The sequence below is a fragment of the Chiloscyllium punctatum genome, chromosome 26 (genome assembly GCF_047496795.1).
Source record: "Chiloscyllium punctatum isolate Juve2018m chromosome 26, sChiPun1.3, whole genome shotgun sequence".
NCBI lineage: Eukaryota > Metazoa > Chordata > Chondrichthyes > Orectolobiformes > Hemiscylliidae > Chiloscyllium > Chiloscyllium punctatum.
In genome coordinates this window covers 79,676,993-79,702,922 of record NC_092764.1, presented here as the reverse complement: position 1 = coordinate 79,702,922, position 25,930 = coordinate 79,676,993, and the positions used below count along the sequence as shown (strand labels likewise).

The 25,930-nt window shown below is 40.1% G+C and overlaps 1 protein-coding gene across 4 annotated transcripts in view; it reads left to right on the top strand.

Moving 5' to 3' along the window:
- LOC140453217 (guanine nucleotide-binding protein G(o) subunit alpha) overlaps positions 1–23,757 on the top strand; it is a 227,345-nt gene extending 203,588 nt beyond the window's left edge. Inside the window, exons 7-8 of one of the 4 annotated variants that reach the window (XM_072547776.1) lie at positions 11,249–11,402; positions 21,734–23,757. In XM_072547776.1, coding sequence (XP_072403877.1) covers positions 11,249–11,402; positions 21,734–21,921 — 342 coding nt within the window. In that variant the 3' untranslated portion in view covers positions 21,922–23,757. Of the gene's footprint in view, positions 1–765; positions 920–2,730; positions 8,397–8,444; positions 8,474–11,248; positions 11,403–21,733 lie in introns of those variants that run through there. The other 3 variants (XM_072547778.1, XM_072547777.1, XM_072547779.1) reach the window with 3 other exon arrangements.
- Positions 23,758–25,930: the final 2,173 nt, after the last annotated feature.

The window sequence follows — 25,930 nt, the reverse complement described above, 5'->3', positions numbered from 1 at the left end:
CCCAAATTGGCAGGTATGAAGCTTCTCTTGACCAAGAATTGAAAACAGCAGTGCGACCTCTGGCCTGGACCTTGTCACAAGCTCCTCTCATTCCTACATTGCCATGTAAAAGACATACAAAGTCTTATGCAAATTTCTTTTCTTCTATCTTTTATTTTGCCGAGGCATTGGTCCTGTAAAATGTAAAGTGTTTTCTTTTTGTTGTCCATGCATTTGGTAATCTTCCTTTTGGCTCCAGACTAATGTCTTCATGACCTGACATTGTGGTGTTTATGGGTTACCAGACTCTTAATCTGTTAGCGCTTCCACTCCAATCCGTCAAAAGCCATCTTTAAACCATTGTAGCTAATAAAACTAAAATTTCATGGCAAAGTCTCAAAGGTCAGGAGGAGGCCAGGCACTGACTGTTTTCAAGTCTGGATTAATTCAAGGATCTCTGACATTCTTGGTTAATGTATCTAGTTAGTTTTTACCACTGCTCTCTGGCTGCATGGTTTCTATGCTGAGAGATCGAGAAAGGCAGTGAATCTTCAGCTGTAGTTCCTGGTACATGCATGGTGCATGATTTAAACATTATATAAATAAAATGACTGGTTTTAAATAGATCCAGTTGTAATATGTAAATTGTTTAAGTACCTTCAACCTGTAATTAATCTGCAATTTAACATAGAAATTTAAAAATTAGATCCTTGCTGAGCTGCCAAGATAGAATTGCCTAGTTTGTCTCTAGATGCTTAGTGTAACAAAGAGCATTCTTTCTTTCAGAATCGCATGCATGAGTCGATGAAGTTATTCGACAGTATCTGTAACAACAAATGGTTTACAAATACTTCCGTCATCCTCTTTCTCAACAAGAAGGACATATTTGAGGAAAAAATTAAGAAATCTCCACTCACAATCTGCTTTCCTGAGTACACAGGTAACTTTAGGTGACCACCACATCTCTCTGGGTGGGTAAGGGGAAGGAGCACGACTGGAAAATTAATTAGGTCATTAGTTTTAAAGTTCTGTGACTTGAACTTAGAGTTTAGAGGTTAACATACTGAGACCTTATGTCCCCAACACTCAAAAAGACCTTAAACCCTCAACATTCAAAAAGATGACTTTAAAAATACTTGTGTCTGGAAATAGAATGAGAATGTTATTGATCTATGAGCGAGATGTGCAAGGAAAGATGTCCAAAATAACCCAGTATTCCAAGAGATGATAGACCATGAGTCCATGAACAGAATTCTGAAAATTCAAAATAAAGTAACCCTCTTCACATTCATTTTCCTTCAAGTAACAGATCTGTACTCCTCCATATCACAGGAGAAAATTTACAATAATTTTGATGTAGGTTTTCACCAGTTCCTCTTGATTAAATTAGTCATAATTCAGTCAAATGGTTTATGTAACATAAGCAGCATTCAAGGTAAGACAGGCTCATTTTAAGGAAAATAGAGATTTAATTGAACATCAGAAGTTACATTACAAAGGAAAACTTAAGTTCTGTTCTCCATGCTGAGGGACATTTCAGAGCAAATGAAGGTGCTGCACCATCTTTCAGATTAAATAAAGGACATCAGATGGTAGAGTAAGATCCCAAAGGATTGATTAAAGATGAGGATCATGGTCAATATTTATCCCTGTGCCAACATCATTAAGAACTTATTTGTCTCAGCATCATTTGTTGGATCCTATTTTGTGCAATTTTACTGTTGTGTTTGTCTACATTAATGACACTTCAGAAATTCTTCATTTGGCTGTGAGGCTGTACTAGAAAGTTTTTTTGCTACGAGTAGATTCCTGAAAGACTGATTTCATGAAATAGAAAACCTCTGGACAAGGGATATAGAAGTTTAATTTCCAAACTAAAGTATCAAACTCGTGATGGATGATGCATTTCATGTGTTATCTTTAGAATTATGTTCAATCTCCAAACCTTTTATAACGAGTCCATCTTTTCTTGCATGCTGCATCAGGTATTTGACCAGCTCGTGATATCTTTCCCTGGAACAGTCCATCTAAAAAGAGGAGCACAATGTTTGTGATAGCATTTATATAGCTGCTTTAACTATAGAAAATATCTCTCGGTGCTTAAAATCAAAAATGCTTAAAATGGAGGTAGCAGTTTTTTTTATGGTACTTGGTCCCCTCCAACTACTGCCAGTTGCCTAACCTGTTTGCACTGCAATCTTCTGCATAGTTTCCATAGACCCTGAGTGCATTGACCAAATTAACAACCTTTTTATGTCATTCCTGATAATGATTTTTGCTCAGCTCCCCCATTATGGTTAGATCCTGATCTCAGCCAGTTGCACATTCTGAGGAATTGCCTGGAATTGCAACAAGCAGTTCTCTCAATCTGTTGCTTTGAATGTGAATGTAGATTGGCCTAACCTCTGAAAAATGTGGAGAAACCATCTTAATTGTTGTACCTGCTCATGGTTACGGGGAGATGGGCTAAACCTGAACTTCCTCAATACTCCCCTGAGTTTTAATACCTGGCATGGCATTTACCAGAGTCCCTGCAATGGCCTTTGGGAGCCTCTTGGGAATATTTTGACAAAGAAGCGGAAAAGAAACTGCGAGACGACCAAATGCTTTCGCCAAATGCTTTTGTTTTCAAATCTTTTACCTGATTTGAAAGGGCTGGTATCTAGCACCAGATAAGGTATTGCTCAGAAGAACAATCTCAAATATTGCTGATTTTGTTATTTTTCCTCTATCTTTGTGTCTGTCTTTCAGGCCCCAGCATGTTTGCTGAAGCTGTTTCTTACATTCAGTCCCAGTACGAGAGCAAGAACAAGTCAGCAAGCAAGGAGATCTACACACACATTACCTGTGCCACTGATACCAATAACATTCAGTTTGTTTTTGATGCAGTAACTGATGTGATTATTGCAAACAACCTGCGAGGGTGTGGACTGTACTAGAGTCCGTCAGCCACTGTACAGGTGGCATTTTTTGGAGACATTTCTGCCACTGATTTGACATCACACATAAACAAAACAGCCAATTTTGTAGCTACTGCTGTTCAAGCACTGAGCAGAATTGGACAGATTTTGTATTCCCTTGCATATACACGCGAGTCAAGCAGGCATATACACATCCACCCCAATATGCACCATGTCCTTGGAGACACAGTTATAATGCCACTTTTGCATTAATGATTTTGTAAGTGAGTGTGTAAGTGGCAGTATAACTCTGGAGTTACTGTCCAGGAAACCAGGAAATGCGAGGCCCATGCCTGGAGGTTGTCTCCTGGTGGTTGAAGTTTGCACCAAGTTCAGTATAATTCCAATCCAATGGTACTGCACTGTTAACTCATATGCAGCCATTCACATTGTCAGTCATTCGTACGTACACACCTACCCTAACACTCAGGAAACACGTACACACTGTAAGTGTTCTTTGCAGTCAGTACTGGATATCCTCATATTCTCATTCTCTCCCCTCTGTAATTAATTCCTGATGTTTTCAGTTTGACTAAAGTTATTTTCAGATTCACATTGACTGACAAGTTTCTGTTTTTTTGAAAGAAATTTTGTATTTCAGAATCCAGAGCCTGTCATATTCAGTTGCACTTCAATTTGATGAAGAAGTTGTTGTCTTTTAAGTTTCTCTCGGGATGTTTGGTAAAATTAGAGAGGAGATTTGGTAAGAGATTTAGCAAGGAGTTTCAGCCATGTGCTGGCATCACAGAACCTGGGGTTGTGTTGTATATCAGTGACTGGACCTGTGTTTCCCAGTCAGTGTGGTCTGGTCTGTGTGCAACCCTACCTCATGTTGCCCAGTCCATGTGAGATCCTCGTGTTGCCAGAATGCAGAATGAGATAGTACCTGGTATTTGTGGGCAGAGCCAGTCTCTACTGAGACTGTAGATATATGTTGGAACTTGGTATCTATTGATGTTTGCTACACGTAACACAGTTGATCAGTCGTGTTGAGGTCCATTTCTAAAACTTAGATAATACATAGATACAGGCTTTTCTTGTCAGCTAATCGATGTGGAATCAAATAATGAAATGATAGTCCTTTCACATACCTTGTTATTCTAACTCATTGAAAGGTAAGCTTGTGTGTGTGTGTACAGGGGAGATCCAAAAATATTTATCATAAGTCAAACTATGTACTAAAAACTACAGTAAATATTTAAAGCTGAAATAATACATTACAGTTGAATACAGGTGGCATTAAAATATAATAAATGTAATGTCTGCCCATTACAAATGATTGACTTTTGGGAGGAAGCTGATCTTTATCATTAAGTTTGGGAGATTTGCTGTCATGTTGAATCTTTAACACAATTTTCCTCCTTTCGCACTGCCAGAGCAAGATCTCCATATTTCTGGCAGTGCTCCATATGCTGGACACCCTGCTTCTGATTATGGGCAGGTTTAGGCTGAGCTCGTTGTTGTCTGGGAATGGAAGGATTCAGAAACAGCTTTCTTTGTTGATCTAAAGAATCCAGTCCCTGTGACAATTAACAGGGTCTGACCCTGAAGTTTAGGCCAGAGAGCTCTGAGTGTTTTATACTCAGTCTTACAAATCTTCTATTTTACGATGTTTCTTTGACCTGCTGTATAATTCCACCTGGGTGTTTTTGTTTACTGGAGAGGGGATACACAGCACAGTACTGTAGGTAATTACAGCTATAAGGCCATAGGAACAGAAGTAGGCTGTTCGCCCCATCAAATCTGCTCGACCATTCATGGAAATCATGGCTGATGATAATCCACAACTTCATGCCATTTCCCCATAACCCTTGATTCCCTAAATGATTAAATATATATCTTAGACATGAATATATTTCTGATCCCACCTCAACAGCCCTCCACAGATTCATGACCCTCCACATTTCTGTCTTAAATGGGCGATGCCTTGCTCTGAGATTGTGCTCTCTGGACTTAGACTCTCTCTCACAAGTGGAAACAAAGTATCAGCATCTACCCTGACAATACCCTAAAAATCTTGTGTGTTTCAATAAGTTCGCCTGTCATTCTTCTAAACTCCAATGAGTACAATGTACTCAACCTCCATTCATAAGTAAAACCCTTTGTACCCGGAAACAACCAAGTGAACCTATTAAGAAAGGAGGGAGGCAAAAAGCAGGTAACTGCAGGATGATTAGCCTAACATCTGTACTTGGGAAAGGATTGGAATCAGTTATTATGGATGTAATAGCAGAAAGTTTGGAAAATTATAATCTAATCAAGCAGAGTCAGCATGGCTTCATGAAAGGAAATCATATCTAATTTATTAGAGTTTTTTGTGAAAGTCTCAATCAGAATTGGTAGAGGGGAACTAGTAGATGTGTTGTATTTGGACTTCACGAATGCATTCAACAAGGTACCTCACAAAAGGTCAGGTCATAATAGCCTGGGGTGTTAGAGGCAGTATATTGTCAAGGATAGAGAATTAGTTAATGGTTAGGAAACAGTAAGTGGGGATAAGGGGTTCTTTCTTAGGTTGGCGTTCCATGACCAGGGATCAGTGCTAGGAGCACAACTGTTTACAATATATATTAATGACTTGGCGGAAGGAAGTGAATGTACTCTAACCCAATTTGCAGACAACACAAAAATAGGTAGAAAGGCAGGTTGTGAGTGGTATACAGACAGTTTACAGAGAGAAATTAATAGGTTAAGTAAATTGGCAAATGGAGTATAATCTAGAAACATGTGAAGTTCATTTTGGAAGGGAAAACAAAGAATAGAATCTTATTCAAATGTATAAAAATTGCAGAAAGTTGCAACACAAAAGGACTTGTTGGTATTTGTACATGAAACACAGAAAGCTAGTACACAGATGCAGCAGGTAATCAGGAAGGCTAATGGAATTTTGGCCTTTATTTCAAAGGAGTTGGAGTATAAGAGTAGGGAAGTCTTCCTACAACTGAACAACGTGCTGGTGAGACCACTATAAGCAGTTTTGGTCCCCCTACTTTAAGATATCATTTCACTGGAGCCATGTCAGAAAAGATTCACATAGATCATCCCTGAAATGGAAGCTAAACAGGTTGGGACTGTACACACTGGAGTTTAGCAGTATAAGACATGATCTCATTGAAACAGTATTTACCCAGTCATGCCCCTTAAGAATCCTGAGAAATGTTCCCCTCATGGGAGTCTCAGACCAAAGGGCATAGTCTCAGAATAAAAGGATGCCAATTCAAGACTCAGATCAGGAGGAATTTGTTCTTTCAGAGGGTTGTGAGTCTTTGGAATTTTTTTGTCATAGAGAGCTGTGGGTGCAATGTCCTTCCATAAATTTAAGGCTAATATCAATAAATTTTTGGTCAGTATGGGTATCAAATATTATGGGAAAAACACGGGAAAGTGGACATGAGGAATGTTGGATCAGCCATGATTCTATGGAAAACTAGAGCAGGCTTGAGGGACCAAACAATCTACTCCTGTTCCTGTTTCTTCTGGTCTAGTCTTCTCTGGACTGCCTCCAAAGCCAATATATGTCCACTTAGATAAAGGAACCAAAACTGTTCACAGTATTCAATCTATGGTCTGACCAGTGCCTTGTATTGTTTATACTTTTACTCTCCATTCCATTTGAAATAAAGTCCAAATTCATTTGCCTTTCCCAGTTACATGTTATCATTTTTGTGATTCATGTACGATGCCTCCCAAATCCATTTGTTCCATAGCTTTCTGCAATCTTCCTCCATTTAAATGGTATTCAGATTCTCTGTTCTTCTTGTCAAAATGCTTAACCTGAAATTTTCCCAATTATATTCCATTTGCCAAGATTTTGCCCATTCTCTTAAGCTGTCTATATCCCTTTGCAGACTCTTTGTGCCAATCTCACCACTTGCTTTCCCAACTATCCTTGTTATCTATAAAGAGGAAAACAATGGTGAAGCAGTGTCCCCTAGTCTAGTTGCACCTCATTGAAGGACAGACTTATGATTAGAATAGTGTCTGATCTCTCAATGATCCTGAAGACTAGAGTAGTTCACTGTCTCTGACAATGTATGCAGTATTGAACTAATCACTATAATAAATGCAACAATGTAACACAGAGTAGAATTTGAGTATGAACAACAAAGCTTGCCCTCTGAGAGTTTCACTTCTTAGAATTGACTTCAGATGTCTTTGGTGAGGAATGCATTAGATGTATCAGCCAACTAGGACAAGGCTAGACAGGGAAACATGATATGCAGCAGAGTCCTGAATGGGGACCAGAATGTAACAACATTTGACCTCAAATTCTTTGACTTAAGGAAAATGTATCTGACAATGGCAAGTATACAAGGTCTATGACTTGAGATAGAATTGCTCTGATACCTGAACCATACTAATCTACAGGGCTGTTTAGTGTTATTCATTCATTAGTTTCACATTGAGAACTAGGTGAAGTAAGGAATCAGTTAATGGTATCTGCCACTGTAGCCCAGGAGTCTTTGATACTATTCATTTACTGGAAGCAGAAATGGGAATTGCAGTTTCAGAATGATTGATATTAGGCTATTTAATACAGTAGCATTTCAATACAAGAAACATTCATGTTGATAACTGGACTTCCATCCTATATCCTGGAGTAATGATATTGCTTCAGCACAAGAGATAGGACCTGTTCTGGTGTTTATCACAACAAGCATCAGTGCACCAAGCTACTTTGACTGTCAGCAAAGAAACATGTTCATTGAAACCGCATGGGGTATACGTCATGAATGGGATGTGAGAATTTGTGGCTTGTTGACACCCATTCAGTATTAGTAATGGTTCAGTTAGTGGTGTTCAGTTGTTGCTCCCTCACAATTAGTCCAAGTGGAGACACTGTGGAGAGATCCTGTGTTACCGGGCAGTACATTTTTGCTGATCACAAGATGCAGTTCCATTGAGTGTTAGTGTACGTCTTCAAGGTTACCTGCCAGCTTCAAACCACTCGTACAGCTCAGCCAATTGTGAATGGTTTGAAGGCTGATTGTGTTGTTTTTTGACTATTGAGAATCAGACACCTTTCCCTGTGCCATATTGGTATTCCTGTCCAAAGTGTTAACCACAAACTGAAAGACGCCTTCGCAGTGCCATAACATAGATAAGAGTGGAGTGCTTCAGGTAAGTGAACTGTGTGGAACACTAGTAAACTTTTTTCCAAACCTAGTTGGACGAGGACTCCAAGTCCCTTGCTCTTAATGTATGTGTCAATATTCTGTAGCAGTCTCGTAGTCACCTCTGTGTCAGATTTGGAACCCTTATGTGAGCTTGAGTGGTTGCTTAGGCTAACCTAGTGCTTTATTACATGTGAATGAGGTGTACTTACAGTCATTTTGTAACAAAGTAAGCCTGTTTATATGGTAGATTATTATTATTTATTTCTGTTGTTAATGTATTTATTAGTAAGGTTATCAATAAAGTACCAGCTCTTTCCTAAGATGCGTGTTTGCCTCTTCTTTGTGCCTGACCTCATGATGCTCAATGTATTCTTTCATTCATTCTTAGATCTACGATGGTGAGATGAAGAACTGTTCAAACGATTTTCTCCAATTTTCAGATTTCAAATCGACAGCAAAAAAAAGCCATACCTTTTTCCCCAGATATCTGTAGAAAATCTTGTGATATTGTTTTGATTGATGTGTTAATTCTAACTAATAACTGACCATCAATGCTGCCCGAACTGGAATGATGTGTTTTTCTCTCTGCTTCCAATAGTTGTATCATCTCTCAACTTATAACTTGGGTGCTAAATGGTTAAGAGGTAAAAACAATAACTGCAAAATGGTTAATGGGGGTTGTTTCATTGATTCTCACTCAGTAAGCCTATTGTTTAATTGTGCCTGCCTTTTTCCACAGGATCCAAGCTTCAGTACAATCCTGACTTTTAATAAGATGAGACAGTCTGTACAGTAAACCTTTGTGCCTGACGTTTTGTGACTAACTAGGGAGATATGATTGTGGTTTATTAAAAGTCTATGAGTTCCCTACTGTACCCTGATGCCAACGCGCTCTGATTTGGGGATTTGGGATTGGAAAGTGGTTAGGCGGTTCGGTGATATATTCAGTTCACTGAATTAAAATGTATTCCAAAAACACCAGGGCCATGGAAAGCAAATGTTGGGGCACACATCTGCTTTCATTGGTGATTTGTCCAATTGCCACTGCATGTAAATACAGTAGGCATCAAATTAACATAACAAATGTATCAGCATCAAACCTCCCCTGTATGTCGTCATCTCAGCCCAAGAACTTCTTGTTATGTTGCTATATTTGCCTGCCTTCAGAGGGAGACGTTGTGATCAAATTGGTTGTGGCTTTTGTTGTGGTCCTGCCGCTCTGGTGAATCAAAACTGAAAACCCTGAATGCAGAATGAAGTTTAGCACTGGGATTTTGGCCTGGGTTTCAGAATTATTTCTCAGCAGGTTCTGCAGGAATATTATGGGAACAGTTGGTAGAAATGTACCCTAGATCACATGCCAAGCAGCTGGATGGAGAAAACCTTTGGCAGTCTTGCTGTTGCAGGGATTTGAATGTCCCAGTTAGAAAGGTTTTTTTGCAATGCTATTTCATTATAGCTGCTGATGCGAGTTCCTTCCATGGTGTGGAGGAGCTGACTTTCATTTGTCTTATCTCTCAGATAGTTAAAGAATAGATCTGTGAGTATTATTGTAATGTCTATAGTATGTGTGCACAAAAAAAACTTCGTACAGTGTGTAATGTAGCTTAATGAGTTGGTGTCATGACCTTGAATGGATGGACTGCAGGACTGAAATGTTTCAGTGATTTGGTCTGTATTTATTCAGTTAACTTGTTGTCACTTGGTTATACTGGTTTGTATTTTAATGTATATTTGCACTGCAGATGCATTGACATTCAAAAAGAGCTTGATTGTTGTTCATCAAGTTAGGCTGAACTCTGCCCAGGCAAAATTACCTGAATAATATTACCTGGATTAATTACCTGGAAAGGGTGGCACAGTGGCTCAGTGGTTAACACTTCTGCCTCACAGTGTCAGGGAGCCAGATTCAGTTTCAGCTTCGGGTTAACTGTGTGGAGTTTACACGTTCTCTCTGTGTCTGTGTGGGTTTCCTCCGGGTGCTCCCACAGTCCAAAGATGTGCAAGTTGGGTGGATTAGCCATAGTAAGTGTGGAATTATGGGGATAGGGTGGGGGGGTGGGTCTGAGTGGGATGCTGTTTGGAGGATAGGTGCAAACGCAGGGGGCTGAATGACCTCTTTGTGCACTGAAGGGATTTTATAAATAGCTGAACTCTTGCTGCCCTATGTGTTTAGCAGTGTTGCCAGAGAAAGTGGTGGCACACTTTACAGCTGAAGAAAGGTCAGTTGTCTTGATTAGGGAACTCAATCATTGAGTAAGGTTTTATACATCAAAACAAGATCATCCAAAATAGCAATGATCGTATCTGTGCATTATTTTCTATATCGTACAATGTACCTTACCTTGTGAATTCTATTCTCTATATCCCCTACACCCAATTGAATTTATGATATTTTACCCTGGAAAGATAGTTTCTGTATGAGTTAAAGAAGAGGCTTCTGAGAATGGTTCTAGCAATGAGGGTAGGATAGATCACCAGGATAGATTGAACAAGTTGGGACTGTTCTTGTTAGACAAGAGAAGGTTGAGGGGAAATCTGATAAAATGATGAATCTGGACAGAGCAGAAACAGAGGAACTGTTCCAGTTGGTAGAAAGGTCAAGCCAAAGGGGACACCAACTTAATGTCAAATGGCAAAAGGAATGAAAGATGATGTGGGAAAGACATTTTAACATTATGACTGGTTAGGATTGGGAATGGACTGCTGGAGAGTATAGTGGAGCCAGCTTCACTCATAACTTATAGATTGGATAATTATCTGAATTGAGAAAAATATTGTAGGGCTATGAGAAAAAGGCAGGGGGTGCATCCCACTGATTTACAGAGGCCTGGCATAGACATCACAGGCTAAATAGCCTCCTGAACTGAAATCATTCTATAACTCTATTCAGAAAACAACAGAGGTCAACAGGAAAGGGCTAAATTGACAAGACAGTTTCTAGAATGATCAACAGGGAATGCTGAAAGTTCAGATGTTGGAATGTGTGTGACTGTGTGTGTATGTGTGTTTACTGCTGTTTGTATCTGTCACCTGAACTTTGAACTGTCTGAACTTATTTGAGAGCTTACTTGTATCTAATATCTATTTGGCTCATGTTTATTAACTAAACACATTCATACAGTTTCCCCTTTTCTGATGCTAACGAATCCTCCTTCTTTCTCTCTCTTCTTTCCCTTTCCCTTGCTACAGAACCGCATGCACGAATCTCTAATGCTGTTTGATTCCATCTGTAATAATAAGTTCTTCATCGACACCTCCATTATTCTTTTCCTCAACAAGAAAGATTTGTTCGCTGAGAAGATCAAGAAGTCGGCTCTTACAATCTGCTTCCCTGAGTACACAGGTAGGAGTTTTATAAAATTAAACTTGCCCTTCCCTTGTCTCTCACAGCAGCAACTCCCTCTCCACATGCATGGTTGTATATTTCTGACTTTGTCCAACATAAATCATTCATTCTCTTCAACTAACTCCTCTTCATTTCAAGGTTAAAGGTCATGTGTCACCAGAAGTTTCTGACCTGCTAACCACAGAGATATATGCGTGTGTGTGTGTTTATGTGTGTGTGTGTGTTTATGTGTGTGTGTGTGTTTATGTGTGTGTGTGTTTATGTGTGTGTGTGTTTATGTGTGTATGTGTTTATGTGTGTGTTTATGTGTGTGTGTGTGTTTGTGTGTGTGTGTTTATGTGTGTATGTGTTTATGTGTGTGTTTATGTGTGTATGTGTGTGTGTGTCATTCCACAACATTGTAAAATGAGTGATGGTGCATCAACAGCTTGTTTAACACCTCATTGGCTTCAATGGAATAACTCAGGATAAATGCAGGATGGGCTGCCATTTGGCTATCACCCATCTCATACTATCAACATTACAAATCAACCTCCATTGTGTGAAAATCACACGTTATGATCTTTGAAGTGTTTCAATCAGGCTGCAGAAGGGTAATAAACCAATCATCACCTTTTTTTTAATTTGTCAAGCATCACTGACTATGCCACTATTTATTGCCAATCCCTAATTTCCCTTGAGAAAGTGATGGTGAGCTACTGCCTTGAACTACTGCATCCATGTGATACAGGAGCACAGAATGTTGTTAGGGAGCAAGTTCTAAGATTTTGCATGAGCGACACTAAAGAAAATTTGATATAGTTCCAAGCTAAGAAGATGTGTAGCTTGAAGGGAACTTGCAGCAGGTAGTGTTCCTGTGTATCTGCTGCCTTTGACCTTCTAGGGGATAGACATCAAAAGTTTTGGAGACGCTATTTAAAAATACTTGGAGAGTTGTTGCAATGAGTCTTGTGGATGGTATGCACTGCTGTCCCTGTGAATCGGTGGTGGGGGGAGTGAGTGTTGAAGGTGATAGATGGGATGCCACTCAGGGGCTGCTTTATCCTTAATGGTGTTGAGTTTTTACAATAGAGAAGTAGAATTGTACAGCACGAAGATAGATCCTTCAGTCCATGCCGCCCAGATATCCTAAATAAATCTATTCCCATTTACCAGCATTTGGCCCATGTCCCTCAAAACCATTCCTATTCATATACCCATCCAGATGCTTTTTCAATGTTGTAATTTTACCAGCTTGCACCACGTTATCTGGCAGCTCATTCCATACATGCACCACCTGATGCATGAAAATGTCCCTTCGGTTCCTGCTATGTCTTTCCCCTCTCACCTTAAACATATGCCCTGTAGTTTAGGATTCCTGGGAAAAAGACCTCCACCATATCCGTACCCCTCGTGATTTTATAAACCTCTATAAATTCACCCCAAAGCCTTCGACACTCCAAGGGAAAAAGGCCCAGCCTATTCACCCGCTACCTATAGCCCAAACCCTCTAAGCCTGGCAACATCCTTGGAAATCTTTTCTGCACCCTTTCAAGTTTCACAACATCCCTCCTATAGTAGGAAGACCAGAATTGAATATAATATTTCAGAAGTGGCCTCACCAATGTCCTGTGCAGTCACAAAATGACATCCCAACTTATACACTCAATATACTGACCTCTCTATCACAGCCCTGACTTGTGCTTTGTAAGTAGTGGACAGGCTTTGAGTTGACTGGTAGTGATTTACTCTTAGAGTCTTTGATCTGCTCTTGATAGTTACAGTATTTATATAGCTAGTCCAGTTCAATTTCTGGACAATCATAATAGCCAAGGTGTTGATAGTGGAGATTTCAGCTATGGGAAGACAATGGTGTGTCATAAGGCAATGGCATGATTCTCTCTTGCTGCAAGTGATCATTGCCTGGTACTGTAATCTCTTGATGTTAGTTCAGGGACAAATATGCAACTCAGAAAGGATGGGTGGTGTTTCCATTCTAAGAGCTTCATTAACATTTATACTGACTTCCAAAATAATAAATGTATCAGTCTATTCACAACAGACTGATTTTTTTTTACTGTTTTTTGTGTTTGCCTATGTTTCATATTTCTGTACCTTTGAGTATATTTGTCCTTTGTTTAGTCTGTGTGTCTGTGTACCTTCCCATGAGTAGAAATCTGTACTTGTGGAGCTGCATTTTTCTGTGTGTGTGTATATATATATATATATAAAATATATATATATATTATATATATGTGTAAAGTTTTTTGTCTCTGTGATTGTGTTATTGTACACTTGCTTATGTCCACATGTATATTTCAGGCATGTAGACTGTTAGTACATGCACTTATCAATGTACATACTTGCTTGTGTATCTAAGGCTATGTACATGTACATGTGCACGAATCCAGGGATTGTGTCGTGGAGCAGGCCTACAGTTGTAATAGCTGGGTCCAGGTCAAGGCTTGAGTAGTTGACAGGAGTAGATGTAATTGTTGGTTGGGTCCAGGAGGCACTGTCTGCTGTCAGGGGTGAGGTGGGGGTGGGGGGGGAGAGAAATGAGGCTGTACAGTTTGAACAGGAAAGGAGGAGGCTGTAAAAGTGCAGATGGAAAGCAATAAACCTTCAGGAGTTGGAAACGAGGGAGGCTGAGAAAAAGGGGTGCTAAGGAGCAGGCTCTAAATAGGGCTGCATGTTAGAGGAGTCTGCAGGCGGATCGACTGAGGATACAAGGTGTGGGGGAAGCAGAGGCTACAAAAGGAAGAGCACCACTTTAAGTCTGACAACAAAATAATATTCAACTAACTGGGAGCCAAGAAAACTTGAAAATCTCCAAGGTAACGAATTCCTCACAAATTATTGTGAAATCTCCAGCTTAAGAGTGCAAATGTTCAGTATTGACTACATGGGGAAAATGTGGCACCAATGGATGGTATTTTAAAGGAAAATTCAATTTTATTATATCTGAAATTGAGATCAGAGGTGCAGTTAAAAAATGTAAAAAAATGCCTATTTTAAATGTTCCAGCTTTGTGCATATGCAGCGCATTAGCTTTGACCTTATCTGTGAAATGTGTATTTGGGATGATGTCAATTTTTGTGCAGAAATGTCTTAGTTATTTTGATAAAAGCTTTTATTGTTAACTCGTTCACTTGGGTCAATTTATTAGACACCAAATTATTTAACGCTTTCCTTGTATGTTGTGGCTTTAAGTGTATTTGGGGATTAATAATTGAAGATCTTGCTGACTTCTTCTAATTCTGCTTCTGTGTGAGCCCAGATATCCCATACGTTAATACACACTAAAGGTATTGTTACTTAACAACTACATCACCTCATCAATAAGTTAGTGAGAATTAAAAAATAAACTTAAAATAAAAAAAAGGTCTCAAATGAACATTAAGAGCTCTTCAAAATATTGTTTTGAGATACTGCCAGATTGAAAGGAGTGGAGCTGTTTGCAAACTATGAACTTCTGAATTTTGTCCAATTATCTGACAAAGCCATGGGTATAAGGCATATCAAACTGACATTTGCACTTCCAATGGTCTTAGAGGCGTAAGAGTATAAAACCAAAGAAAGTTTGCTGAAACCATATCAAACTGTTTGACTCCTGTGTGACTATGCTGCACATCAGAAGGAAGTAAGCATTTTGTTAAGACATTAGAAGACTGTTTTAAGAAAGAGGGGTTACAGAGAAGCCCAGTTGTCCTCCTTAGAGCCAAGAAGCCTGAATGGAACTTGTTGAAGGTGTATAAAATCATGAAGCATTTAGATAGAATAAATAAAACTGTTTCCGATGACTAAATGATTGATAATCAGATGGCTCAGATTTAACTACCTAAATTAATTGGTAAAAGAACCAGAGGGAACATGAGGAAAAACTTGCATGCACACAGTCATTAGGATTTGAAATATGTTCCCTCCATAATCCTGTGATGGTACACAATATTGTGCAAGACTTCCTGCCCGTGTACTCCAACTCTCTTACAATGAAGGCCTCGGATACTAAATACAGAATCCACATTGATAAAGGTAAGAAAGAGGAAGAGAAATGGTGGAACTCTGAATGGCAAAGTATTCTGAAAAAGTATTGCTTGTCTTCGTTCTGCCAAATTAAAGGCACAGGTAATGCCAGACTGCATGAATGTAATTGTGAAATAGCAATTAATACCATCAATGTCAGCATAGGAAAGATTAATGTAAGAGGCAAAGGTAAGTACAGGAGACAGAAAACATGCAACACGTTGAGACAAGTGGGGATCTGACACAAATTAACTAGTTAGAAACTAGATTGGAAAGCAAGATCTTGATAGAAAAGGGGCAGAGTAACAGGGTTAACATATGTTTCAAGGCAAAAAGAAGGTGAATTGAATCTATATATGGATAAGTAGAAATTTAAAGTAGCAAAAAAGACTTTTCATAACCTCAGGATGTAATAAACACTTAATGAACAATGAAGTATTTTTGAAGTGCCATCATTGTTGAGATTTGGAAATATGGCAACCAAATTTCTTTCAAACAACAATGTGATAATAATCAGATATTCTTTATTGTGATGCTGTTTGATGGATAACTATTTGCCAAGAAAGATGACATTGGGTTATTTCTGTCCATCACTGGGAATGAGAGTAGGATTTGGCTTCACATTTCATCTCCAAGATTCTGACAGTGTAACACTCCACAAGTACTGCATTGGAGTGTCTGCCGAGATTCCGTCTCTGAGGCAGCCAATCAACTGAGCTGTGGACAACAGTTAAAAAGCTTAAACTTTGAAACTTAAGTGGACATATAAGGGCTAACAATATATATAAAAAATCAGGAGGAACCTACAAGGAGATAAAAGATAATTTGAACAAAAACAACAAATCTGAAAAAGAAAAGTTTAGAGGAATATAAAAATAAAATAGAGTACATAGCAACATTCAGCTAAAGGAAGGAGCATAATGGTGGAAATATGATCATAATATCAACTGATGGTCTTACATTAATGTTTACAAATGATGGTGGAGATGAGTATGTAGATGTGAGAGAGAAGAGTATGAGAATGTGTCAGAATTGTAGAAGGGAAACTGGATATGAAATGCTCAAGGTAAATAAGTCACAGGACCGCAAGGGCTGCTGGAACTCCACAAATGCAGAAAGGTAAACCATTGACTTGGCAATGAGCTTGTAATATCATACTGTGCGCTAGCAGCATGCTCATCCACAAAGAGTTAGACTGTGAGTCAGTACAATCCTGTTAAACATGTGACAACAGGCCAACTGCCCCTTTGACAGCTCTTCCATTGACCTCTATGCTGACAGGCTACACACTGAATTTGCATCTTGTTCAGCTGAATATTAAAATGTACTTCACTAACGTAATAGTCATTCATCTTTTTGATCAGTATTAATTATGGACATATTCAAAGCTCACACTTCTATCTGCTTTTTGTCGACTTATTTCTTTTATATTCATACACCATGCTTCATTTTTCCAGATGTTTTGACAAGCTAGCGTTGTGTCAGTGTTATTCAAGGTAGTACTTCTTAGAAACTGACTATGACAAATGATATTGATCTTCCACAGCCAACTTAAAAATAATAGTTCTACCATTCATCTTTAGATTAACCAACCATTCAGTTTAGTACCTTGCACAGCCATGGGTTGCCATAAAGAATTTTACAACCAAAAAAAAATATACCTGAAGTGCATTGTGACCATCAGTTGGAGAAATGGCATCCAATTTGAAGTAGTAAACTTCCACTAGCAATGAGATATTAATGACCACTTTGATTCATACATGTTGGTTTAGGGCTAAATACTGGCCCCTCCAGCAATACCGATCTCCCTCAGCAGTGAAACTTGAAGCCATGACATTCTGGTTCAGAGACATATGTGCTGCCCGTTGAAACACAGCTACCACAAAGCCAGTCATGACTGTGCGGTCAGTGGGACTAACCTGAAAGCTGAGCCAATGTATCTCCGTGATGAGGGGTGGATGTTTTGGAGTGCTGTGCTTTGTACAGTGGGGAATCCATTCTGTGCATATTCATGTTGGTAGCTGGTCCAGTTTTCATGTTCACTGTTGAAAGCCCAGAAATGTTTCCAATATACAGTGACCTCCACAAAAGACTATTCATGCAAGGACAGCATGGTGGCACAGTGGTTAGCACTGCTGCCTCACAGTGCCAGAGACCTGGGTTCAATCCCTGCCTCGGGCAGCTGTCTATGTGGAGTTTGCACGTTCTCCCAGTGTCTGCTTGGGTTTCCTCCGGGTGCTCCGGTTTCCTCCCATAGTCCAAAGTTGTGCAGGTTAGGTGAATTGGCCACGCTAAATTGCCCGTAGTGTTAGGTGAAGGAGTAAATGTAGGGGAATGGGTCTGGGTGGGTTGCTGTTCGGCGGGTCGGTGTGGACTTGTTGGGCCGAAGGACCTGTTTTCACACTGTAAGTAATCTAATCAAATGTGCAAACAAGGAACAACAGTAAGCCACTCGATATTTGCAATGGCTGATCTGATTTTAACCTCAATTCTATGATCTTGTATCTCCCCAATAATCTTTCATCCCCTTGGTAATGAAGAATGTATCTACTTACGCCATTAAAATATGTAAAGGTTTCGCATTCACTGCTTTTTGAGGAAGAGAATGGCAAAGGTTCATAACTCTGAGAAAAAAGATGTTTCCTAATGTCTGTTTTAAATGGGCGATCACTTATTTTTAAACAATGATCCTTAGTTCAGATTCTCCCACAAGAAGAAACATCCTTTCAACATCCACCAACTCAATTCGCCTCAGGATGCTATGTTTCAATTAATTCATCTCTGATTCTTCTAAACTCCAGAGGATACAGGCCAGGCCTTTCTAGCCTGTCCTCATAAGGCAATCCACCCAGGGTAATGTTTGGCAGGCTTGTCAACATTGGTCAGAATATAGGAGCAGGGGACATCGTGTTGCAACACTACAGGACATTGGCCACTTTTGGAATACTGCATTAAATACTGGTCATCCTGCTATAGGGAGGATGTTGTTAAACTAGAAAGCCCTTAAAGAAACAAAAATTACAAGGATATTACCAGGACTGGAGGGTTTGAGTTATAAGGAGGAGCTAAATAGATTGGGATTCTTTTGCCTGGATTGTCAGGTGCTGAGGGGTGAGGGGCATGAATGGGTTGAATAGCCAAGATCTTTTCCCTGGGTTGGGGGTAGTCCAAAACTAGAGGGCATAGGTTTAAGGTGACAGGGAAAAGACTTAAAAGGAACCTGAGGGGCAAAGTCTTTCACACCAGAGGACGTGGTAGAGGTGGGTAAAAGTGAGAACCTCAGATGCGGGAGAGTTAGAGTCTAAAGTGTGGTGCTAGAAAAGCGCATCAGGTCAGGCAGCATCCAAGAGGCAGGAGAGTTGACGTTTTGGGCTTAAGCCCATCATCTTCAGGGATATGGGCCAAATGCAGGCAAATAGGAACGAGGATTGGATTCCTGCCACAGTAGATGGTGTATTTTGAACTTAGTAAAATCTGGAAGTAAGACTGTAATGATGACCATGAATCCATTATCGATTGTTGAAAAAGACCATCTGGCTCACTAATGCCCATTAGGAAAGGAATCTGCCATCCTTACCTGGTCTGGCCTACATATGACTCCAGACTCACTGTAACGTGGTTGACTCTTAACTATCCTCTAGGCAATTAGGGATGGGCAATAAATACTGGCTTGATCAGTGACACCTTCATCCCATGCATGAATATAATAAAAGGGACTAGTTCAGTTTAGGATATCTGGTTGGCATAGATGATTTGGACTGAAGGGTCCATTCTGTGCTGTATGACTTGATGCTTCTATTAAACTTTCTCCAATCTGCTTCCATTGCACTAACATCCTTCCATAAATGCAGTAACTAGTACTGTGCAGTATTCCAGGTGCAATCTTACCAATGCCCTGTATAACTGAAGTATAACGATTCGTGCATTCAATTCCCTTCACAATCAACCATAACATTTGCCTGATGGTGGTGGAGGTTCAGAATAAGAAATTGGCTGGGGGAAACTCCCTGTCACCATTTGACACCCCCTTAAAAAGACATAGCTGTAATTCTGAGCTGAATGGAACAGGCGATTGTGGGTACAAGCCAGGCGTCATAACTGATGCTATATCTTAGTTCCACTGCATGTTACTGCTGTTGTTTCGGAACTCAAATCCCCATCTCTCAGGACATGTAAATGATTAGAAAGCTATACATTGAAGCTCCAATTCAGACATGCCATAAAGAAAGTAATGTTCAAATAAAGAAACCACACAGGAACAAGGCATTCACATGTGGAAAACCAAGTGGAGGGAATAAATCTTCAAAGCTCTACTTGAGTCCTGGAGCTTAGATACTCAATGCCACATTGTTGCTGTGTTGGCAGTGCCAGATAATCCATCAGAGACAGAACAAGAAAAAGGCTGTGCAAAGGCCCAGTGTCTAGGTTTGGGCAAGCTTTATTGCAGCAGTTAATTGCATGTTTGCAGTTTTAACACTATGAGTCCATCTATCACACAAATATAACTGGAAGTCTGACACCACAAATCAGCTTCTAATAGCAGCAAAGTGCTCATATAGTCAGATACCCCTCTGTTACCAAGGTTCCTAATGGTTAAAGGCATTTAGCCAATGTTCCTTCCAAGTGGCAGTGTCGTTGCTTGTCATTTCAATTGACACAGATCAACATGCCAACACATTGACTTAGTCACTGCTGTGCACAAACCTCAAGAAATGTTAGGGGGAGCATACCATATTGCCCCATCTCACTGTTTCCAGCAATCAAATAAATCTTTTTATAAAATGTACTTCATTCATAGAATTTCTAAACACACATACAAAAGTATACATCAAAACATCTCAGATTGAAAATTACAGTGCAATAGAATTCACCCTTTCTTCCACTGGGAGTTTCAACACCGAACTACCTCAATACGATTTCAGTATTCTTGATACTTACAATATACATGTCAGACATTCAGCCCAAAAGATTCCACAGTTTCCAGTCCCTTGGTGTACTATGGATGTATAGCCTTAGATTGTGACCATTGCTCAAAGCACCTCTCCAGGACCTGTACCCCAGTGCATCCCTTAGCACGCAGCCTGAAACCTGGAGTCAGTCTGCAACAGCTGTTCATGGGCAAGTCAAGGGTCATTTGCACGGAAAGATCCCATGTTTTGGGTAGACCAAAGAGGGTCTTCCTCCAGGTTGATGATCCTCTCGCTGTGGTCTTCTTACCTCTGTATTTCCCTGAGAACAGAGCACAGAGACCTGCATCATTGAGCCTGCCCATGATAAACCATGACATAAACCACTGCACCTCTCTCCAAACCTTCTTTCCAAAGGTGCTTTTCAGCATTTTGTATTTATTGAGTGAAATAACTGAGCAAGTAAATTTCCCTTTCCATTTACTTACATCTGGTGATTTAGCCATGGCAATGAGTCCAGAACCACACATTTGAACAGAATTTGTGGACAGACTTTATTTTTGGTTAAATCTTGTACAAGACTCTGGTAAGTGCTGGGCACTTCATCCAACATTTCAAAGTCACCATGCAGACTCCTTAACATTTCCTAAACTTCTTGACACCATTTGCTCTGATTAATTTACATTATTACAGATTTGTATCAACAAATTCCTGCAATCATATCAGAGCTGTGATGTTGCTGTTTTGGCTGTTATGTAACCTTGTAATTTACTGTCTCACCACGTTAAATAACACTGAAGAGGTATTTCAGATGTTGAAGTATGACTGGATTTAATCAAAACTGACATTGATTAATGACTAAATGAAGTTCACTGGATTTGTGTGGCTATATCATAGCCAATTGTTAACCATTTTGAAGCAGTAGGTACAAAAACAATTGGTCTCAGGATTTGTTTTTATCGTAGAAATACCTTTCTGGAAGCTGGTTTCTGCTACCAGGCCTCTCAGAGAGTGAGAGGTGTAAGTTTGACACTGACGATTATGAAGTACCACACATGGGAAAGAAAAATGGCCACTGCAGGTACTGCATAACATAGCTCAGAATGTTGAAAACCAATCAAGTGGCCTCATGTTTCAGTATGACCATCTACTGCAGAGCAGCAATAAGCAAGGCTGTAGAATCCTGGGCAGTCAAGTAACACGAGCATGCTTGAACTGGTTAGTACTCTGGCCAGAGGTAATGTGTCCATTTGTGATTCAACCAGTGGACTGTGCCAACAGAGGATAGAAGAGGGGTCAGACTTCTTTGTAAATCATGGTTTGCCCAATAAGGTTATCTTTAAAGTCTAGAGGTATGTCTGTTGTACCATTCCTTGCACTGAAGGCTATTTTGTTCCATTCTACCCTTGCCTTTAGGCCCCAACACTTATGAGGATGGTGCAGCCTACGTCCAAGCACAATTTGAAAGCAAGAACCGCTCTCCCAATAAGGAGATCTACTGCCACTTGACCTGTGCTACGGATACTGGCAACATCCAAGTGGTCTTCGATGCCGTCACTGACATCATCATTGCCAACAATCTCCGAGGCTGCGGCTTATACTGACTCTACTGTCTAGAGGCAAATTTGGTGATGATAATTGGATGCAAGTTGGTAAATAAAGGCGTAACATATATAATTCTTTTTAGTTATCATAAGCTGCCAACAGAACTAGACTCCTGAAACCCGCAGCCTTATCACAAACTTGTACACAGTTAACACTGTACTTCACTGGATCTTCTGCTTTCAAGAGAGAAATTTTACAAAAATCTTTTTAAAAAGAATGCACACACCCCCCACACCCATCCCTGGACAGGCGAGCCCTTTTCTAGGTAACATGTCTGCCTGTTTTTAACACATGGCCTGCAGGCTGGTATCAGTGTGACACTCTCACCTTCCAAGCACAAGGCTTGAGTTTCCAGTGTTTAGTTCCGTGGCAGCTCTTTGACTAATATGTTAGGAAACCTGAGGACGCACAGGACAGCACCATATCAGCTGCATTGAGCCTCCCTCTTCATATAGTGGAATGGAACGGCCCTGAGTTAAGCACAGCAACAGCCTTGGAGCTTTCCACTCTGACCGAGGGAGGAGAGGGGCTTCCGTTTACTAAAAGCTTGAAGGTCTTTTTTTTGCCAGAGAAGTTTTTTTTTATTTTCTTTGATTGTCCTTACCAGTGCCAACCATCCATTCCTTCCCCCACCCCCAAACACCCTTGTATCCCTCCTCTCCCTTTGGTGAGCTTGTGAAAATGGCTTTAGACAAGTTGGTGACCTGATAAATGTTTCTCTTCCTCCCTCCCCTCAGAGTGTGCATGAAGAATCTCTTGTGTGTTTTGTGTGATGGGAAAGTTCCCTCAGCCTCTCTTTCTGCAGACTGTATAATGGACTATCCTGGTGCCCTTATGTACAGATAGCATGATCTTTGGCCTTTGTGAGACACAGCCTTCCTACACGGTCAGTTCAACCTTCTGAAAACTGAATGGTGGTTGTGTGTTTCAGTAGAATGCTGTAGATCTGGTTTTAGCCAAGTCTTTAAAAGTAGAAGCTAAAATAATAAATTATTTTAAAAAATCCATTTCTTGTGCTTTGTAGCTTCAAAAAGGTTATTTTTCCCTTTTTTTTAAAAAAGAAAAGACTAAGGAAATTCTGCTGAAAGGTTGTGTACAACACTCGGATTAGTTAAAGCCAAGTTAATGTTTTGGATTATACTGGTTCAGCGCTGCTATGGTTACTCTTTAGCCTGACGGCCTGCATTTGCAACATCTTTACTCAGCCTGGAGTCTTTCAGCCCACACGTTGGACCCCGACTGTCCTCCAGGACAGTGCCACTGTACAGTAACAACAAAACTGTTTAGACTTACCTTAGTTCTTATTGTATTGGGATTAAAAAAATAATAAACTTGTTCACCCTCCAGGTTTGTATAGAAAAGCACAGCTCTCACTGGCCAAGTAGGTGCAGTAAAGATGTCCCCCATTTGACAATATTTGCTATGATACTGTGTAATATATAAGTTAGGCTTCCTTTCCTTCTCGGTGAACGTCTGTGCTGCTATTTCTTCTTTTTAGTGAATGGTGTTTTCTCCTGTGGGATGTTAGTGACGCAAACACCTCAAATGTAGTGTTTACATTAAAGCCACAGTTTTCATGACCAATATTGTTTGTCATTTCCTAGTTTGATTGAAACAAGGTTGCACCCCACTGTCTCATTTCTGAATAACTCGTGACCTTTAAACGCTGACAGCGAACCAGCTTGTAGGAAAATGGTGGCCGTCCATGGCGGTGGCCTTTCTACATTATTTATTGATTCGTTTCTTGCTGGTGTCTGTTCAACGTGGCCAGTCTCTTTTACAGATGATGGAATATTCATGTGTAGCTCTTCAATAAAGAGGAAATTTGTCAGTAACACCCAGTCTCCACACCTCTGGTTTTCAGATTACAGTCATTCCTTTGTTTTGTGTTTTTGTTCATTTGCTCGGTATGTTTGTGGTGTTTGACAAGTCATTTTTCACTTTCTGACCTGACATTGCGATGCGTGTTCTCCTGCAGTTAGTGCCTTGTCCTTGAGTGATGTTACTCAAACTCCATTCTCTAATGGGCAATGGCACAATTCCATGAACAGAAGAGACCCCTTCAATTTCTTTTCCATTCTCTTGCAAAAGCGTCAAATGGCACACCTCTGAGAGGTCTTAGACAAGAGTATAGATAGGATGAGCCTTTGTCTTATTGTTTAGAGATCTCTCTTCACTGATGGATGGGAAGGCTGGAGAGAGAGGCCTCCTGGTTACCTGTTAAGACTCTCAAAGATTAATCTCTTGTCAGCTTTTATCCCCTTTAACACTGAGTTTTATCCTTATGTTAACCTATATCATGGAGGGAACTATTTACATGCAACATATCCTCAAAAATGACCAGTTTGGAATCTGGTAACCCTTGCATGTGGATGCCAGTTTACTGGGTCTAAAGGCAATGGTGCAATCAAATGAATCTAGTAAGGAGTCTCGTGGTTAAAGTAGATGTTTCCATTCTGTCATTAATAATAATGGAAAACTCACTTTGAGCTGGGTGAAATGCTTGAAATATCAGACAAAGGTCATGTATAGGTCTACAGATACTGGAGAGTCAGAGTCGAAAAGTCTGGCACTGGAAAAGCACAGCAGGTCAGGCAGCATCTGAGGAGCAGAAGAGTCAACGTTTCAGGCATAAGCCATTCATCATGAACGTGGAGGGGGAAGGTGGCAGAGAGATAAATAGGGAATTGGGGTGGGCTGGGGAAAGGTAGGTGGGAAGCTGATAGGTGGATGCAGGTGGGATGTGATTGTAATAGGTCAGTGCGGAGGGTAGAGCAGATAGATGGGAAGGAAGATGGTCAGGTAGGACAGGTCATGAGTGTGGTGCCGAGTTGGATGAGGGGAGATTTGGAAACTAGTGAAGTCGATGTTGATGCTGTGTGGTTGAAGGACACCAAGGCAGAAGATGAGGCATAGTCATTCCTAGCCTAAAGATTTTTAACTCAAATAAAATCAATTCATAAAATTAACTTAATAGAGTCATAGAGATGTACAACACAAAACCAGACCTTTAGATTCAACTTGTCCATGCTGACCAGATATTCTAAATTAATCTCGCCCAATTTGCCAGCATTTGGCCCATATCCCTCTAAACCTTTCCTATTCATGTACCCATCCAGATGCCTTTTAAATGTTATAATTGTACCAGGTTCCACCACTTCCTCTGGCAGTTCATTCCATACATACACCACCATCTGCATGAAAAAGATGCCCCTTTGGTCCCTTTTAAATTTTTCCCCTCTCACCTGAAACATATGCCTTCTAGTTTTGGATTCCCCTATCCTGGGGAAAAGGCCTCGGCTATTGACCCTATCCATGCTCCTCGTGATTTTGCAATCTTCTATAAGGTTGTCCCTCAGCCTCCAATGCTCCAGGGAAAACAGCCCCAGTCAGTTTCTCCATATAACTTAAACCCTGCAAACCTGGCAACATCCATGTAAATCTTTTTGAACCCTTTCAAGCTTCACAACTTGTTTCCTGTAGGACCGAGACCAGAAATGAACACAGTATTCCAAAAGTGACCTAACCAATGTTATGTACATCTGCAGGATGACCTCCTCTTCTAAGCAGATACACGATAGTTTTATAAAGTAAGAGTTCAGGAAAGGTTCTAGCACTGAGAACAGTATTAGCCTTGTGACTTGTAGAGGCACATGAATACTCTTTGAGAAATTAGGTGCATTGATACTGTCGATTTAACACTAGAGCAAAGTGATTTCTGTTTCATAATGATGTTGAATTGGTGGGTTGTGTCTAGGCTGCCATGTGAATGGTAGTGGTTACATTACTTCAATAGTGCTTGGAGACAAAGGTTCACATCCCAGCTAAGGAATTTAAGTTCAGCTAATGAACTAAATCTAAAAGGTACAAGAAAAAATGGTGTGGTGGTAATATCAATATCCAAGTAGTGCAGGCCCAACTTAGTACTCTGGAGGAATAAGTTCAAATTCTACCACAGTAATTTAAATTAAACCCGTTAACAAATCAAATGCTCGTCTCACTAACAAT